Source organism: Squalius cephalus (genome assembly GCF_949319135.1).
Source record: "Squalius cephalus genome assembly, chromosome: 25".
NCBI classification, from domain to species: domain Eukaryota; kingdom Metazoa; phylum Chordata; class Actinopteri; order Cypriniformes; family Leuciscidae; genus Squalius; species Squalius cephalus.
The window spans coordinates 16311951-16329436 of NC_137146.1; the positions used below are offsets into that span (position 1 = coordinate 16311951).

The 17486-nt window shown below is 36.0% G+C and overlaps 2 protein-coding genes across 2 annotated transcripts in view; one reads left to right on the plus strand and one right to left on the minus strand.

Moving 5' to 3' along the window:
• ipo4 (importin 4) overlaps nucleotides 1–15685 on the plus strand; it is a 16407-nt gene extending 722 nt beyond the window's left edge. Inside the window, exons 3-30 of the mRNA XM_079863583.1 lie at nucleotides 56–135; nucleotides 233–274; nucleotides 485–614; nucleotides 1481–1660; nucleotides 1765–1830; nucleotides 2044–2145; nucleotides 2222–2305; nucleotides 2486–2635; nucleotides 3888–3941; nucleotides 4051–4160; nucleotides 4256–4364; nucleotides 4471–4600; nucleotides 4801–4914; nucleotides 4995–5108; nucleotides 5219–5342; nucleotides 6176–6287; nucleotides 6370–6494; nucleotides 6577–6654; nucleotides 7469–7526; nucleotides 7623–7728; nucleotides 8813–9006; nucleotides 10342–10392; nucleotides 10508–10633; nucleotides 11863–12089; nucleotides 12173–12305; nucleotides 13244–13348; nucleotides 13447–13516; nucleotides 13615–15685. Coding sequence (XP_079719709.1) covers nucleotides 56–135; nucleotides 233–274; nucleotides 485–614; nucleotides 1481–1660; nucleotides 1765–1830; nucleotides 2044–2145; nucleotides 2222–2305; nucleotides 2486–2635; nucleotides 3888–3941; nucleotides 4051–4160; nucleotides 4256–4364; nucleotides 4471–4600; nucleotides 4801–4914; nucleotides 4995–5108; nucleotides 5219–5342; nucleotides 6176–6287; nucleotides 6370–6494; nucleotides 6577–6654; nucleotides 7469–7526; nucleotides 7623–7728; nucleotides 8813–9006; nucleotides 10342–10392; nucleotides 10508–10633; nucleotides 11863–12089; nucleotides 12173–12305; nucleotides 13244–13348; nucleotides 13447–13516; nucleotides 13615–13745 — 3105 coding nt within the window. The 3' untranslated portion in view covers nucleotides 13746–15685. The remainder of the gene's footprint in view (nucleotides 1–55; nucleotides 136–232; nucleotides 275–484; nucleotides 615–1480; nucleotides 1661–1764; nucleotides 1831–2043; nucleotides 2146–2221; nucleotides 2306–2485; nucleotides 2636–3887; nucleotides 3942–4050; nucleotides 4161–4255; nucleotides 4365–4470; nucleotides 4601–4800; nucleotides 4915–4994; nucleotides 5109–5218; nucleotides 5343–6175; nucleotides 6288–6369; nucleotides 6495–6576; nucleotides 6655–7468; nucleotides 7527–7622; nucleotides 7729–8812; nucleotides 9007–10341; nucleotides 10393–10507; nucleotides 10634–11862; nucleotides 12090–12172; nucleotides 12306–13243; nucleotides 13349–13446; nucleotides 13517–13614) is intronic.
• On the minus strand, nucleotides 15091–17486 carry LOC307153716 (uncharacterized protein; the record flags this gene model as incomplete). The annotated part of the gene is made up of 3 exons (XM_079863337.1): nucleotides 15091–15213; nucleotides 16872–17104; nucleotides 17191–17486. 3 exons carry the CDS (start codon nucleotides 17484–17486, stop codon nucleotides 15101–15103), a joined length of 642 nt encoding a protein of 213 aa, XP_079719463.1. The 3' UTR covers nucleotides 15091–15100.

Below are 17486 nucleotides of genomic sequence, written 5' to 3' on the forward strand. Positions count from 1 at the left end.
GTTTTCATAGTCCTACTCGAAGACTTGCTTTAATGCTGTATCATTCTTGCTTCAGGTCCGTCAGTCGGCTGCAGTGATGCTCAGGATGAGAGTTAGAAAACATTGGAAGAAAATCAGTCCAGACCATAGAGAAAGGTTTTGGATATATTTTTCACTTATATAATTTCATCTAAGTTATTTTGATGGACGTTTTCTGATTTGTGATTCATATGTTTTCATCCTGCTCCCTCAGTCTGAAGGCAGTGGTGCTGCAGGCTTTACAGCAAGAAACAGAGTGAGTCTGGTGGTGCCATGGTACATGATGTAATAATGTAAACTATGATAGTGTATGATAACTAAGTTAACACTGTCTACTATGTAGTATATTATGGTATTACCATAGTCAGCTTTAAGGAACAGATATTACTAATAAACCAGGGTGTATACATTTTGCTTCATTTTTTATTTAGGTTTGAATTTTTCTTTTATTATTTTCATTCCTCAGACACGCAGTTCGTCACTCTCTCTCTCAGCTGAGCGCCGTCCTGGTGAAACACGAGACCCCAGACCGCTGGCCCGCTCTCCTCACCCTATTAAACCAGTCTACTAAAAGCAATAACCCACAGGATAGACAGGTAGCCCCATTTAACTTGTTATAAAAAGTACTGTGCCACTTCCATGGTACATTTATGATATTAGATCTTTATCAAATTCATATACTGTGGTTTTTCATGGTATTATTTGAAGTACAATGTTCAACATCTTGGTACTTTTTTAGTAAATTCTCGACTGCAAAGACTCCGATAATATTTATTAATTTTTAATAATTATTTCAATAGTAAATCACAATGTTTTTATTAAGATCGAAAAAGAAATACATTTGCTATATATATAATATATATATATATCTTAATAAAGGCTATTACATTTATATATTTATTAATGAATATGACTTTATTATTATTAAAATAAACTTGTTATTATTATATTAGTCATTTTGTCATCCGCACATGATGGAGATTAATTTAATTTGTGTGAAAGGGATAGTTCGGCAAAAAATTCTCATCATTTACTCACTCTCAAGTTGTTCTAAACGTGTATGAGTTCTTTTTCTCCTGTTGAACATAAAAATATATATATATTTTAAAGATTGTTGGTAATCAAAAGGTTGACGTTAGCTCTTGACTTCCATAGTAGAAAAAAAAATACTATGGAAGTCAATGGCTGCCGTCAACTGACCGGTTACCAACAATCTTTCAAATATCTTCTGTTGTGTTTGGATCAACATGAGGGTGAGTAAATAATGACAGAATTTTCATTTTTGGGTGAACTACCCTTTTAAGCAATATGCTGTCTTTTTTAATTGTTTATTTAGCTTTTGTTTGCTTGAATCTCTGTCCATTTGAATTAGTTTGAATTTTTCACTGATGTACCATTCCTGTCATACACAACACCAAAAAAAAAAAAAAGAGACTTTGAATAAATTCATTGTTCTGTTCAGGTGGGTCTTTTATTGCTCAGTAAGGTGGTGGGATCAAACCCAGAGCCCTTTAAACCCCACTACAAGGAACTTCTCCAGCTGTTTGGGACTATTCTCCAAGACCTGAACAATCCTACAGCTCTCTACTACTGCATCCTCACCCTTACCTCCATCACAACCTACACCGGCACAGAGGAGATGGTCTGTTCTGCTTCCTCTGACTGCTGTAATTTGCCCTTGGATATAAGAATGAGTGTTTAATACTACATTCAGCATGTTCAAAATGTTGTTTTTCTCTCTTTCAGAACCTGGTGCGATCTCTGATCCCCAAACTGCTCATTGCTCTTAAACACCTCATTCAAGCAGACCAGGTGAGGACACTTTGATAACACTCTTGCTGTGTTCGTATGGTAATGCTCCAATCACTGTTTCCATTATGTTACTCAATGATGTGCTAAACACCGTGTGAGTTGCGCCACTTGATTGATCAGTTTGCCTTTATGAGCCTTTAAGTGGCCCAATGGCTTTGACCATCCTTAAAACTTAATTTTTTATCTCATAAGTTTGTTTTTTGTTCTTTTAAGGACCAAGCCAGTGAAGCAATGGAAGTTTTAGATGAGCTGATGGAAAGCGAGGTTTCCATCATTGTCCCACACATTGCTGAAATTGTCCGGTTTTGCCTTGAGGTTTGTCCACACTTCTTCAAAGGGATTATGTTGATTTGGAGCCATTGGGTAAGAAAGTTTATGTTCTCTCTTCTAGATCAGTGCAGACGTCTCCCTTAGTGATTCTTTGCGTGTAAAAGCCCTGTCGTGTATCGCTGGTCTCATCAGACTTAAAAACAAGGTAACTCTCACTTCTTGCCTTTGCTTTTCCTACTAAGGGCCCGGGGTATACTTAATTTTCCGCTGTCTCAAACACAGTCGTGTCCACACAGCTTTCAAAGTATACTCAAGCACGAATGGATGAGTAATTTAAATTATTACTTCTAATAAGCTCTTCTGATTTTTTTTATCTGTTCTCTAGGCTGTATTAAAACATAAACTCTTGCAGCCAATCCTGCAAGTAGTGTTTCCAATCTTGAGTGCAGCGCCGCCTCCTGGAGAAGAGGACCCAGAGGATGAGGAAAATGATACTGAGGGCGACAGTGAGAATCCCAAACACTTTGCTGTTCAGGTGGGTGTCTTCACATGCTTTATCACTCTTACTCAATATTTTCCCATTGTCATTAAGCCACAACCAATTTTTTTAGGAATTTGAGACCTGGTTTCACAGAAAGGGTTTAGATTAAGCCAAGATTAAGCCAGCATTAGGCCTTAGTTCAATTAGGACATTTAAGTGGCTTTTATAAATGTGTCTTAGAAAAAAGACATCACTGGTGTGTATCTTGAGACAAAACAATGGCACTGATATATTTTAAGATATGCCAGTGTAAGCTGCTTTCAGTTAAGAAAGCTCAAACATGCATTTTACTCTGACTAGGCTTAAGCCTTGTCTGTGAAACCAGGCATGAATCAAGTATTTATTTCTCAAAATGGTTGACACACACAAGTACCGTCTATCTTTAAAGTGTTCAACCATCAGGACACTGATGAATAAACAGTATAAGGTAAGGCTGTTAAATAGCAGTCCCAAACTTGTTTTTGTTAATGAATTACAGTTAGTAAGTTTTCACCTCTGATATTATAACCGTGATTAAGAATTAAATGTGAATATTGACTCGGAAGTATGCAGAGCTTTTTGTTGCGTGCTGTTGACATGGTGAATCATACTTTCAGAGCTCCATTGATCATGGCTTTTCATAGTCGTGGTGCGTGCGCTTAACTCAAGAGTCAACCTGCACAAAGTTAATTGAACTTACTTAATTCAGCTGTTCTGAAACCGAAAGTTTACCATCTCAGGGTAAGTCAACTCAGAGTTCAAGTTTTAACTCAGAGTTGGTTGAACCTACTTATTGAAACGGGCCCCAGATACTGAATCAGGGCAACTCCATTTTCTCAGGCACTGTACTTAAAGGGATAGTTCACCCAAAAATGAAAATTCTGTCATCATTTACTCTCCCTCAAGTTGTTCCAAACCTGTATGACTTTCTTTCTTCTGCTGAACACAAAAGAAGATATTTTGAAGAAAGTCGGTAACCAAACGACTGATGGACCCCATTGATTGGAAGTCAATGGGGACCAGCAACTGTTTAATTACCAACCTTCTTTAAAATATCTTCTTTTGTCAAACTCGTCTTTCAAAATAAAAGTCTTACATCAGTAAAAGATTAGAATTACTTTTTTGTTGTTGTTTGTTTTACTACACACACCGCGACCCACTTAAAACAGTCTTACGACCCACCGGTTGAGAAACACTACCCTATACTGTATCTGTCACTCTCTCGCATGTGTTCAAATGACTATCTTGCATATGTGTTCCCCTGAAGGTTATTGACACAATGGCTCTTCACATGCCACCAGAAAAACTCTTCAACCAGCTGGTTAGTAAACAAAAACACTTATTGTAAAGATTGGCCATAATAGAAAAAAGTAGACTCAATACCTTCCAGTGATTTTATTAAAATGTATTTGTGATTTTGTGTCCTACAGATGCCTTTCACTCAGGCTTGCTTGTTAAGTGAGAACCCGTATGAGCGTAAGGGGGGTCTCATGTGTATGGCAGTGCTGGCCGAGGGCTGTGCAGATCACATCCGCACCAAGTAGGCTGTACTTTACAATCTACCCAAATTCACAGCACAGAATTTCCAAAAAAACAGTCAGCTTAATGCATTTGTTTTCTTTGTGTATGTGTTAGGATGTTGTCATCCATGCTTCAAACAGTGTGTAGCAGTCTATCGGACAATAACCAGGTGGTCCGCAGTGCAGCGCTCTTTGCCCTTGGCCAGTTTTCTGAACACTTACAGGTCAGACTGAAACGTCAAAACATTTTTTTTATCAATACGTTATGCCTTTTTATGTTTATTCATTTGCTTGGTTTGAGTTTAAAGAGAGTTCATTTATCTTTCACAGCCAGATGTCAGTAAATTCCATGCTGAACTGATGCCGTTGTTGCATGGATACTTGTCGGCGGTGAATCAGACCAAAATCGGACACATGACGAAGGCCTTCTATGCCTTAGAAAACTTCTTAGAGAACTTAGGTTAGAATGCAGACACAATTAAATATGTACCTTTCAAGATTTTTTGTAGATTTGTATAATTATGAATTCTTTATCAAAATAATATACTTTATTTATTTGTTTGATTTAATATTGTATTAAATTATCTTGTTTATTTCTTTCTTGCCCTTCACCCTTGCCTACCCTGCTCTCTTATTCCTTTTCATTCCTCTCATGATCAGGTCAAGAAATTGAGCCCTATCTGCCCACTCTAATGGAAACCATGTTGTCAGCCCTTAACAATGCAGAAAACTTTAAACTGAAAGAGCTAGCTGTCAGTGCAATCGGAGCAATCGGTAACTTCATCCTTCCATTAACACATCATATTATGCTGTTATTGTAATGCCCAGACTTATGAGATCTCTTGCTTTCTCAGCTAACGCAGCCAAGGAGATGCTATTGCCTTACTTTCCTCCAATTATTGAGAGTCTGAAGGGATTCCTGACGGACACAAGAGAGGAGATGAGGGCTCTGCAGACACAGGCACTAGGTAAAAACAATGATCCAACATCTTCCATATTTCATAAGCATCATGCATAAGGAGGCACGCAGCCTAACCTAATCTTCCATAACTCCTTTTTCTATGTATATATTTCATAGACACCCTTTCTGTGTTGGCCCGCACTGTTGGTAAGGATGCGTTTAGTCCATTGGCAGCGGAGTGTGTGCAGTTAGGTCTGAACCTCACAGATGCAGTGGATGATCCAGACCTGCGCCGTTGCACGTATGACCTCTGTGTCTGCTCTGAAAATTATGTGTATTTATAGACACTATAAAGGGAAGATTCATAGGAAAAGTAATGGAAAATCCTAACATTCAATTTGTCAGCTCTATGAATGGATTTAAAAATGTTAAAAAAGCCTTTTTTTTGGAAGGGGTGTCACCATTTTGTTTACTCCAACTTTACTTGTTTGTTTGGACCAACTTGAAAATAAATATTTATCTATCTGTTTTATTTGCTTGTTTTATTTATATTAATTTGTTATAGGTATTTGTTTTATATATATATATATATATATAAAACAAATACCTATATTTTTTATATATATATATATATATATATATATATATATATATATAAAAAATATAGGTATTTGTTTTATATATATATATATATATATAAAACAAATACCTATAACAAATTAATATAAATAAAACAAGCAAATAAAACAAATAAAACAGATAGATAAATATTTATTTTCAAGGTTTTTTTTTTTTTAAAGCATTGTTTATTTAAACTGAGACCATTGTTGTCAGATTTGTTATTTATGTTCGGTTTATTTATTTTTTTGTTCTATTTGTTTTTATTTAGGTTTGATATACGTTTTGTTTTATTTTTCAAAGCATGATTTGAGTTTAAATTGATATAATTGTTGTCAGATTATTAATTAATTAGTTTTATTTATGTTGTATTTGTTTTATGTTTTTAAGTTGTACGTTTTATTTTTTAAAAGCATGCTTTGAATTGATAACATTGTGTCAGTTTTTGGAAGATTGAGGTTGAATTTTAAGCAGATTGCATTCAGAATCTCTCTCTCTCTCTGCCTCTCTCTCCAGGTATAGCTTATTCTCTGCTGTATCTGAAATGAGTCCTGACTGTCTAACCCCTCATCTAACTTCCATCACCACGGTGATGCTGCTGTCACTCAGGTCTACAGAGGGTGTGACGGTCAGTGTTGGACTTTTCATTCGGATCATCTTCTGTACACTATCAAACATTATAAGTATTATAATATTCCTATCCACTACAGACTCATTTGGAGGAAGACAAACAGTTTGTGCTCCTGGATGACGACGATGATGATGAAGGTGAAGAGGGTGATGTAATTTTAGATGAAGAGGAAGAAACTGAGATTGATGACAGTGATGTTGCAGGGTATGTCTCTGTCTCTCTCATTCTGTCTCTTTAGTGTTCTCTTATGTAAGAGCATTAATCAGGATTCCCTCCGTTCTCTCAGATTCAGCGTGGAAAATGCTTACATAGATGAGAAAGAAGATGCTTGTGATGCTTTGGGTGAAATCGCCTTCAACACAGGGTAATGAGGCATGTTTTACATAATGCACACAAACTGTCATGCATTTGCATTAACAAACAAGAGGCTTATATTTGGTGCATATGCACTACCATTCAAAAGTCTGGGGCCATTAAGATTTTATCTTTGGAACAAATTAATACTTTTATTTAGCAAGGATGCATTAAATTGATCAAAAAAGGTTTCTATTTCAAATAAATACTGTTCTCCAATTACGCATATTAAGCAGCACAACTGTTTTCAATATTGATTCGATTGATCAAAATGTTTCTTGAGCTGCAAATCAGCATATTTGAATGATTTCTGAAGGATCATGTGACACTGAAGACTGATGGCAAACCTGAATTTTCAGCATCATTACTCCACAGGAATAAATTACATTTTAAAATATATTAAAATAGAAAGTTATTTTAAATTGCATCAATCAAATAAATGCAGCTTTAGTGAGCATAAGAGAATTAATCTAAACGCCACTGAACGTTTGAATTGTATGTAATGCTCAATTTCTCTTGTATCTGGCATTCGCAACAAACTACACTTCCACAGTAGCGTATTTCTGAGCAGGATATAATGTTGGGCTGGGCTTTATTGTATCACGAAAGTAGTTCTTGATACTAATCTCCCTCAAATTTATGGCTTTGGTTAGTATAATAATAATAATAATAATAATTCATTACATTTATATAGCGCTTTTCTAGATACTCAAAGCGCTTTACATAGAAGGGGGAATCTCCTCAACCTCCTCAGTGTATAATAAATGTTTCGTTTTGGTACAAAACACATTTCTTAGAATCCAGCTTATTTTTCTGTCTCTCAGAGTGGCGTTCCAGCCCTTCCTGGAGTCCAGCTTCCAGCAGGTCTTTGAGCTCAGTGATGTGAGTGACTGGTGCCGTGCTTGTGGTTTCATGAGTGCTTGCACATAATGCTGAGTTACTGATGTTTGTGCTCTTTTGTGCTTGTGCATCCATTAGTTCCCACATGAGGATGTGAGGAGAGCTGCCTTTGGTGCCATGGGCCAGTTCTGCCGAGCTCAGCACAAAGTGTGGAAGGAAAACCCAACGGAGGCTAACCACCAGGGTACGTTAAAACCAACTGTACACAATAGGTCTGGGCAGTATGGCCACATTTAGTGAGGGATGGCAGCAGTGTGTCAGTTGGTAAAAATGTGTGTGTGTGTATGTATGTATATATATATATATATATATATATATATATATATATATATATATATATATATATATATATATATATATATATATATATATATATATATATATATACATATATATATATATACATATGTGTGTGTGTATATATATATATATATATATATATATATATATATAAATAATATATATATATATATATATATATATATATATATATATATATATATATAAATTATATATATATATATATATATATATATATATATATATATATATATATATATATATATATATATATATATATATATATATATATATATATTATTATTTTTTTTTTTTATTTTTTTTTTTTTTTTTTTACTATATTTTGGTAAATGTAGGTTGTCTAGTATAATTCAATTTTACTGTTAATAAATAAAGAATACAGTTATTTCTCCAGTAAATACCAATTCATTTATCTTGAAGTATGTAATAAATTATGTTTGACTATCATTAGAATGAAGTAATATCCTTTGGTTTCTGTCATTCAAGTTAAATAACTTGATAAAATAAGATGGATTTACTAGATTATTTACGTAACTATATAGTAATGCTTATTTTTATGAATGAAACATTTTCGAGTTGAATTTCCAGGAAAAAATGACTTTTTTTGATGTATACTGTTACCATTAGAAAAGATTTTGATCAAACCTCCCACCTCCGGTACTCGCATCTACATGTCTCTGTTTTTTCATTTGCACTCTCTTTTATATTCACATCATGCTCTCTCTGCTTCCTTTCATCTGTTCTGTGTCTGTCTCATTAATGATGTCTCAGAAAGAATTAGGAGTGCCACTTGTCAAGAGGATTAACTTTTTACTCTGACCATTCATTCACTTCTTATCGTTTCCTTTCCACCCACTTCTTCATTAAATGAGCTGCAGTCAGTGTAGTTTTCAATTACCCTGAATCCTTTGATCAACTCTTGCATATCTCTCTTTATATCTCTCCAGCTCTGCATAAGCTGTTGCAGGTGGTGTTGCCTTGTTTCCTAGAGGCGGTGAGACAAGATAGAGAGAGACAGGTGGTGATGGCTGTACTGGAGTCCATGAATGCTGTGATTAAATCCTGCCAGGGGGAGGCACTGCAGGCTCCAGGGAGACTGGCTGAAATAAGTAACGCCATCAAAGACGTACTGAAGAAAAAGGTCAGGATTTAATTTTAAGACATCTTTGGGTATCAAACCCTGAAATGAATGCTGTTATCTGATCAGATATAATGTGATAAATTCTGTCCCTGGAAAAACTCTTCAGCTTTAACATCAGGATATGCCCTTTTGGTAAAGAACATACAAACTGTTTTCTCGACATTAAGATGTAAACATGATTTAGCATGTAATTGTGACATTGGGATCATTTTTTATGTAGCCCAACTTTTTTCATGTACATGCATAACAACATGATCAGCATTAATTTGACAAATAACATATGGGGGCAGACATATTAAACAACAATGGACCTAAAATAGATCCTTGTGGAACTTCAATATTAGAAAGCAAAATATCATGATTTACAGTTTCAAAAGCTTTCTTAGAAACCAAAAATATAGCACTAACTACAACTCCTTTATCAATATTTGATTTTATATTTTCCATCATAAAGTACATATAAAAATATTTAAAAGTCCCCTTACACTTATAAAAGTACAACCACTTTATGTATGATATAATATACTGTCATTAGATAAACGAGATCAAAAACGTGTTAAGAAGTAACATGATCAACGGTTAACATAATTTTATGAAGTCATTTTGGTTACGTTCACACTGCAAGCCTTAGTGCTCAGAGATATATATATTTTTTTTTTTTTAGTTTTGCTTTTATATAGAGCTGTCACTGAAATACTTATTGGTTCTGAAACATCACTGTCTTTCCACTGACTACCTTTCGCAACTGTCTTGATAAATTTGGATATGTAAAATCTTTGAAGTGACTCCCATGAGTGCAGAATTGTGACTAATGTTGTACTAGTGATGTAAAAGTCGCATGAATTCCGTTATGAGTGACTGTTTAGACTTTTAGAAGCATTGCAATACATCTGACCTGTATCAGATTTAGTACCACATATGGAAGTGGCACAAATCAGAATTGAAAGATCAGATTCCATATGGTTTGTGCTGTTCACACTGTCATGACAAAAACAGATCTGAGTCACATATGAGCAAAAAAATCAGATTTGGGCCATATTTACCTGCAGTCTGAATGTAACTTGTGTGTTGTGAGAACCAAAAAGGAATGTGTATAAGGCAGTAGAAAAACTGTATATAATCATCCTCTGTAATTATTTTAAGCCAAGAAAAAGGCTTATACTGTCAAAAAAATTGGATTCGAATAATTAAATGAATTATAGCGTTGACACAAACTGGCTTCAAACAGCAGCTTATTCTCACTTCTTCAAGGTGTTACATAAGTCTGCAGTCATAAGGGGGTGGCTGGTTATTTCTTATGCTTGTGATCTCATTTTCTCTTTCTGTCTTGCTCAGACCGTGTGTCAGGATGTAGGTGGGGATGAAGCAGATGATGACGAGCAGCAGGTGTTTATTTGAACATTTCAGTTTTTATCATTTAGTCACAGTTCACTGTCAGCAATGATACAATTAACCTAAAAGGACTGTGACAGAGTGGAATAATTGAGTGTTTGTGTCTCAGGCGGAGTATGATGCCATGCTGCAGGAGTTTGCCGGTGAAGGGATTCCTATTTTAGCCTCGGCTGTACCGGCTGAGACGTTCTACCCTCACCTCAATGACCTGCTGCCCCTCATCATGAGCAAAGCAGTGAGCCTCTAATTCTCTCATTCTGCATTCACAGATGAAGGTCATATTTTAAGGCCTATTCAAATCAAGAGCATCATCAGTCGGCAGTCTCTAGACGGAGCGTGATGCGACTTGCATTTGAGAATGAATTAAATGTTTTACTTTAAAGCAATGCAATGCATTGCAGAAATGTACCAGATATGTTGTTGCTCTCCTGGAATGAATGACTGAATTAAATTAAGGTACAGGTGATATAGGAGTGTGTATATATGTATATGTGTGTGTGTGTGTATATATATATATATATATATATATATATATATATATATATATATATATATATATATATTTCCATTCAAAAGTTTGGGGTCTTTTATGCTCACCAAAGCTGGATTTATTTGGTGAAATATTATTAAATACATAAGTCCCCCTGTATTCAATAATTGTATCCCTTAAAACTCATATTTGTTCACCAAAATGACATATTTTAAAAAAAAATCCTCAAAAAAAATTCTTCATGCCTTAAAATAGCTTGAATGTAACTCTACACTCTTGACTTTTAGTATACGAGGTTCTATGAATATGCAAATTAGCCCCGCCTCCACTCACACCAGCTCAGAGATCCACTCATTGACAATCACACGTTGACGTGATTGGTTACAAGGTAGTTTGTGACGTCAAAAACACCAGCGATTTCAAACCGCGTTTTGACTGTCATTGGTTCACTGCGGTTTGAAGGAGAAAATACTCAGCAATATGATTTTGCACATGGTTTGTCTTAAAGCATATTTAAAACACCACATAGACATATAAACAACATTAAAAGCTTGATTTTCACCACAGGGGGACCATTTTCTTTAAATGTAATTTATTCCTGTGGTGGAAAAGCTACATTTTCAGCGGTCATTACCAGTGATCAGTGTCACATGATCCTTCAGAAATCATTCTAATATGCTAATTTGCTTCTTAAGAAACGTTTCTTATTATTATCAATGTTAAAAACAGTTGTGCTGCTTAATATTTTTGTGGAATCTGTGATACCTTTTTCATTGATTCTTTGATTAATAGAAAGTTCAAAAGAACATATTTTATTTTATTAATCTAACATTATTAATTCATTGGTAAAGTAATGTATTTAGCAAAATGAAATGGTTAATTAAATCCTTAAATTAAATGCGTCAATTTCTTGAGCTTTTCTAGCATCACCCTTTTTTACTCTGTGCTGTTTTTTGTTGTTGCTTTTTTTATAGAAATCCTCATGCACGGAGGCAGACCGCTCCTTCTCTGTTGGTACGATTGGAGAAACCCTGCACTCATTGGCGGGTGTGGCTGGAGGCAGGGCGGTTGCTGGCCGGCTGTCCAATCGGCTGCTGCCGTTGCTTGTGGCTGGAGTGAGGGACAGTGATGCAGAAGTGCGCAATAACAGTGTGTATGCACTGGGAGCTCTCGCACAGGCCGCCGGACCCATCGTTGCCTCGTATCCTTCACAGATCCCTTTGTGCATGTTGTACCTGTTCTCAGATCTCCATGGCTCTGTTAACCTTAACCCTGGTGCTTCAGTGATTACCCCATGATGCTCTCCCTCTTCTCCAGCCTACTCTGTAAAGAGTCTGACCTGAGAGTGATTGACAACCTGTGTGCTGCCCTGTGCAGGATGATCATGAGCCACGTGGAGGGGGTCCCACTCGAGCAGGTCACTCCTGTCTTCATTTTAGTATCTATATTATTAAAGGGATAGTTAGTTAGCATAAAAATAAAAATTCACTTACTCCCTTCCATGTTGTTCCTTACACTTTGGTTCATCTTCGAAACACAAATGAAGATAAACAGAAGCTCAAGCATGTTCGCTTGATGCATGAGAACCAATGAGGTTCATTCTCGTGTTACGCAGCACGTTTGAGCTTCAGCAAGAACCAATGAGGTTTACTCTCATGGTTTATGCAGAACGATAATGCAGCTCACAGGAACACTTAACCACGTTTTCATTACTAAATGATTCCGCGTTTTAAACAGAATCGGTTGAGTCAAGGATTCAATGACCATTCATAAACAACTGCCTCATTCCTGAACGAATCATCCATTTGAACGAGTCATTTGAACAAATAACTCAATGACTCACTCATTAAGACGGTCACCTGCTGCCACCTACTGCTGGTTTAGTTTCGTGTTTAGAAAAGTATCATTCTTTCCAACATTTCTTATTTGTATATTCAAAAAATATTTAAAACAATCTCATAAAATTATTTAATGCAGTTGTAATTTTTCAGTGTCATTATTATAATTGAATTTATTTATCAAATTTAAGAATTTTAAATGAAAGATGAAGCATTTATTTAAAACGATTAGGGAAAAATGCCCTTTATGAAGGTTAAAATATCATATAAATAGGCAGAGTTAAATATGTCAAAGCTGACTGAACACTGATGAGAATATTGCTTCAGAATAACTTATAATTACAACACACACAAAAAATCATATTTTTTCCTGGACAAGCAATTTTTTTTACTCAGACAAGTGAATGACGAATTTACTTAAGCACATGAAAAGGCTATGTCGAGCCCTGGTCAGAGTTTTTGGTGATGCAACAAAAATATATATGATTATAATACCCATTTAACCCTTTTCTCACAGGTCTTTCCTGCTCTGGTGGCTCGTCTCCCTCTGAAAGAGGACATGGAGGAGAACAAGACCATCTACAGCTGCCTGACCTTCCTCTACTCTCACAACCCTGTGCTGGTAAAATCTCATTTTCACTCCCAGCATGCTCGGCTCACAGCTCCTTATTGAATCTTGTCCTGTCAATGGACTGATTTGTATTTTATTTCTCACTCCAGGTTGTTAGTCAGCTCAGGCCAATAATATCTGCTGCCGCTCATCTGTTGGGCATGAAGGATGTTGATAATGGTAAGAAATAGTTTATACCATTGGAATATTTTCATTTTATATTATGAATGACATTCAGAATTCATCACTTTTATTTTGACTCATATTTATTCTTTTAGAAACACAAAACAGCCTGCTCATGCTGCTCCGAGGTCTAGCCCAGCAACACACTCAGGAATTTGAAAGTGCGGTAATGTCACTTCCTGATGAACAGAGAAACAAAATGACCATTGCTGTCACTCAATCATAACACCTGTCCCATATTCAAAGTATCTATCCCCTCCCCTTCCAGAAGGCCTTCCACTCTTGTGAAAGCCAGCCAAACTGATAATAGATTTTTTCTATTATATTAGAAATGGGCTGAGGCAGTTAGCAGAACATGCGCTCACTGGCGTACTCTGCTTTCTGTATTGCAGCAGAGACATTGAGACTATTTCCTCTTAATTTATTACAAAGTTCACTTATGTCAAAGTTCACTTCTTGTCACTTTTATTTTGTTTTACTAAGAGTTGTTGTTGTTGTTGTTTTTTTTTTCATTTATTATTTTTCTGTCTCAATGAATCTGCTGCTTTCCCATCTATATTGAATATTCCATGAAATTCTGGCTTATTTGAGTGTGAAGCTTTGAATTGCCCTTGCAGTGAAAGAAATATATTTCTATGAATTGTTCACTGTTGTTTCTTTATTTCTGGAATGCGTGTCCTGGGAATATTCCATGAATATGTTGAACTTGTTATCCAGAATTAGATTATACGTCATTCTGTATCATTTTAACTCTATTGCATCAGTAATATCCTTTTATGCATCAGCAAATTAAACCAACACAGATACACTACCATTTAAAAGTTTGGGGTTGGTACGATTTTTAAAATGGTTTTAAAGGCTGCATTTATTTGATAAAAAATTGTGAAATATTATTAGAATTTAAAATAACTGTTTCTATTTTAATACATTTTAAATGTAATTTATTCATGTCATGGTAAAGCTGAATTTTCAGCATCATTACTCCAGTCTTCAGTGTCATGATCCTTCAAAATTCATTCTAATATGCTGATTTGCTGCTCAATAATCATTTATTATTATTAATGTTGAAACGGTTGTACTGCTTAATATTTTTATAGAAACCATGATACATTTTTTTTCAGAATTCTTTAAATAGAACGTTTAAAAGAACAGCATTTGTTAAAATATAAATCTTGTGTTACATTATAAATGTATTTACTGTCACTTTTGATTAATTTAATTATTCTTTGCTGCTTTTTAAAAAAAATTCTTCCTGATCCCAAACTTTAAAAGTAGATGGATATAGATTTTATATAGGTAATAGTTTGTGTAGGTAAAGCAGTCACTGATGAAATGTATGCTGATTATTCTAAAATACAAAAATAGAAAGATTGAAACCTTTTTTTGTAGAATATTACCCACAAAACTTTAGTTATACTGCCACCTAATAAAAATAAAATGAAGAATCCTTCTCTTGCAGCAAAGCACATAAAATTTAGACTGTCTTGCACAAGTTTAAAATGTCCAGAACCTGAAATGGAAAGTCTTCTGTATCGTGTAAGGTGTTAGATTGCTTTAGCCTAGCTGTCAAACGTCTTCCAATCACTCCTCGCTTGGCAAGTCTCGTTTTTCTTCTGTCTTCTGCCATTTGGACTTGGACTGTGACACTGTGTCCAAGGCCAGAGTCATTTCCACCGGCTGGAGATCATTTTCCGCTGGGAGGGGGGAGACACAAGAATATTCATTGCCATGTTTATACAGTAGGTTATTTTAATGTGCATCATCAGACAAATTCTACACACAAACCCAGAAGACTTTGAGGTTGGGAAATAGGTATGTCGAGGGAGAAAGCGAATATCAATCGTTCAACAAACACGCAGGAGAGTGTGCTGAGCGTGCGAATACCAAACACACTTACTCAGCAGCCACGAGCGTTATGTTAGCTCACCTCACTGATCTGCAGATGTCATCTGTTAGCTAACGGTCAGGAATGAAGTGTTATATTACTGCAAGCCCTGACACTGCAGCCTAATGGAAACCGACAGACTGAAAAAATGCTGACGAAATTCACTTCAGCTGGATTGTAGTAATACTAGTTGTAATCAAGTGTGGAGATGAAGCATTTTTGTGCAATAGAAGTTGGCAATAACAAAATACAATGCAATCTGTTTGGTTGCATTTAACATGGCTCCTCTTTCTTGACTATGCAGTGTTAGTATTGATTTTTGGGTGCATGTTGGCGATTTCATGTGTGCCGGAAGCCTATTACTTAAAGTCATTTCTTAGAAGAATTTACTTAATGAAACTATTACCCACTTGCCAGAACAAATCAATCTGTGCAGCCAAATGCCATTGGAAAAATCATCATCTTAATGAGATTTCAACTGAAACACTGCTGTAAAATACAGCAACCTTACTGAAGGTGTTTTAGTATTTTATACTATTATAGTGTATATTATTATACTATAATTTGTATTAGCCTTTTTTTATATATATATATTTTCAGTGTTTATTTTAATTTGAGTTTTTTGGGTTTTTTTTGTATCTAACCTATTTTAGTTAGTTGCCAATGTGACATTTCTGATTTTCATGTGTTTTTTCCCCCAAGTTTAGGTAACTGTAACACACCATTGCTTTACTGAATATGAAGTTCAGTTAACTTTAGAAATCGATTCAGAACACGTTAAGCTGCATTTTTGAAAACTTTCTTAAAACCATTTTTACAAATCTGTTGCGGTGCGTGCAGTCCTACGTCACCGGACTAATTTGCCTAATCTTCACGGTACTTTAGGCCGCGGTGGAAACGCAGAAAGCAACATGTCTGGAGGAAAATTGTTCCGTGTAATTTCGTTGGAAACGCGGCTGTAGTTGTTTAAATTGTCCCTGCTGTGCTAATGTAATGTTAATGGCAACAGTGTTTTGGGGGCCTGGAAATGCAAACTTTTGAAAACAAAGTGCAAGTTTTTGAAAAAGATAGCCATTATCGTCTCCATGTAAACTACAAAAACGCTAGTTTGTGAAAACGATGTCATCATGTGCATGCATGTTACTTGTTCAGTCTACAGGCGCATAGCGTTTCTTTACAAAGTGACATCGCCAACTACTGGCCTGGCAGCATAATACAGTGATTTTAGACATTTTCGTGAATACATTTGAATGAGGATCATTTTGACAACGCTGTCTGTACACGAAAATCGTAAAGAAAAAACTTTTCCGCTTTTAATACACTGTTGTCTTGTAAATGTACCCTTAGTTTTAGTTAATTATAATTACCCTGCCTGGGAATATTAACTTGATCCTCTCCTTTGATCCAACAAAAGTGTAAAATGAAATGTTTGCCAGTTAAAACTGGTTTAGCTCCTCCATGTCTCACCTGGTTGTGTGTGTCTCCACGGGAGGATGTCCACCCCGCTTCTGCAAAAGGAGCGGTCGGTGTGGGACTCAGTGCTGTAGAGAACCTCCTGACTCTGACGCTCTCCAGGATGCTGCGCTTTCACACGAACCTCCAGAACGGTCACTTCCTTCTCCTTCTTCAGCTTCCCTGACTTCCCCTTCACCCGTGTGCGCTTAGTGTCCACCCACACCACACGCTCCTTCACCGCTGATCTGGGTACACATAGAGAAATCAAGATATTAACAATATTTCACCCAAAATGAAATGGATGCAACTGCATCTGTAAATTTAAACTCACTCTTCAATGCCCAGGTCAGCCAGTGTAGTGTTCAGGAATGGAAAAGCCTGGTCAAGGTTCAGAACTTCAATGGGCAGGTGCACACACATGGGCACCGTCCAGTCCAGCTCGGCTCGCACCGTTTTGTCATTGGTGGGGGAGTCTAAGGGGCCGTCACCATTCACCTGCTTCTCCCGGTGCTGGACCCCATTCTGAACCTCTGGATTTTTTTCTTGGCCTGCCAGCTTGACACTGGTGTCTTTAACTGGAAGCTGTTGCTCCTCTTTGGTTTCTTTCCTTTCGTCTATGATAATCAT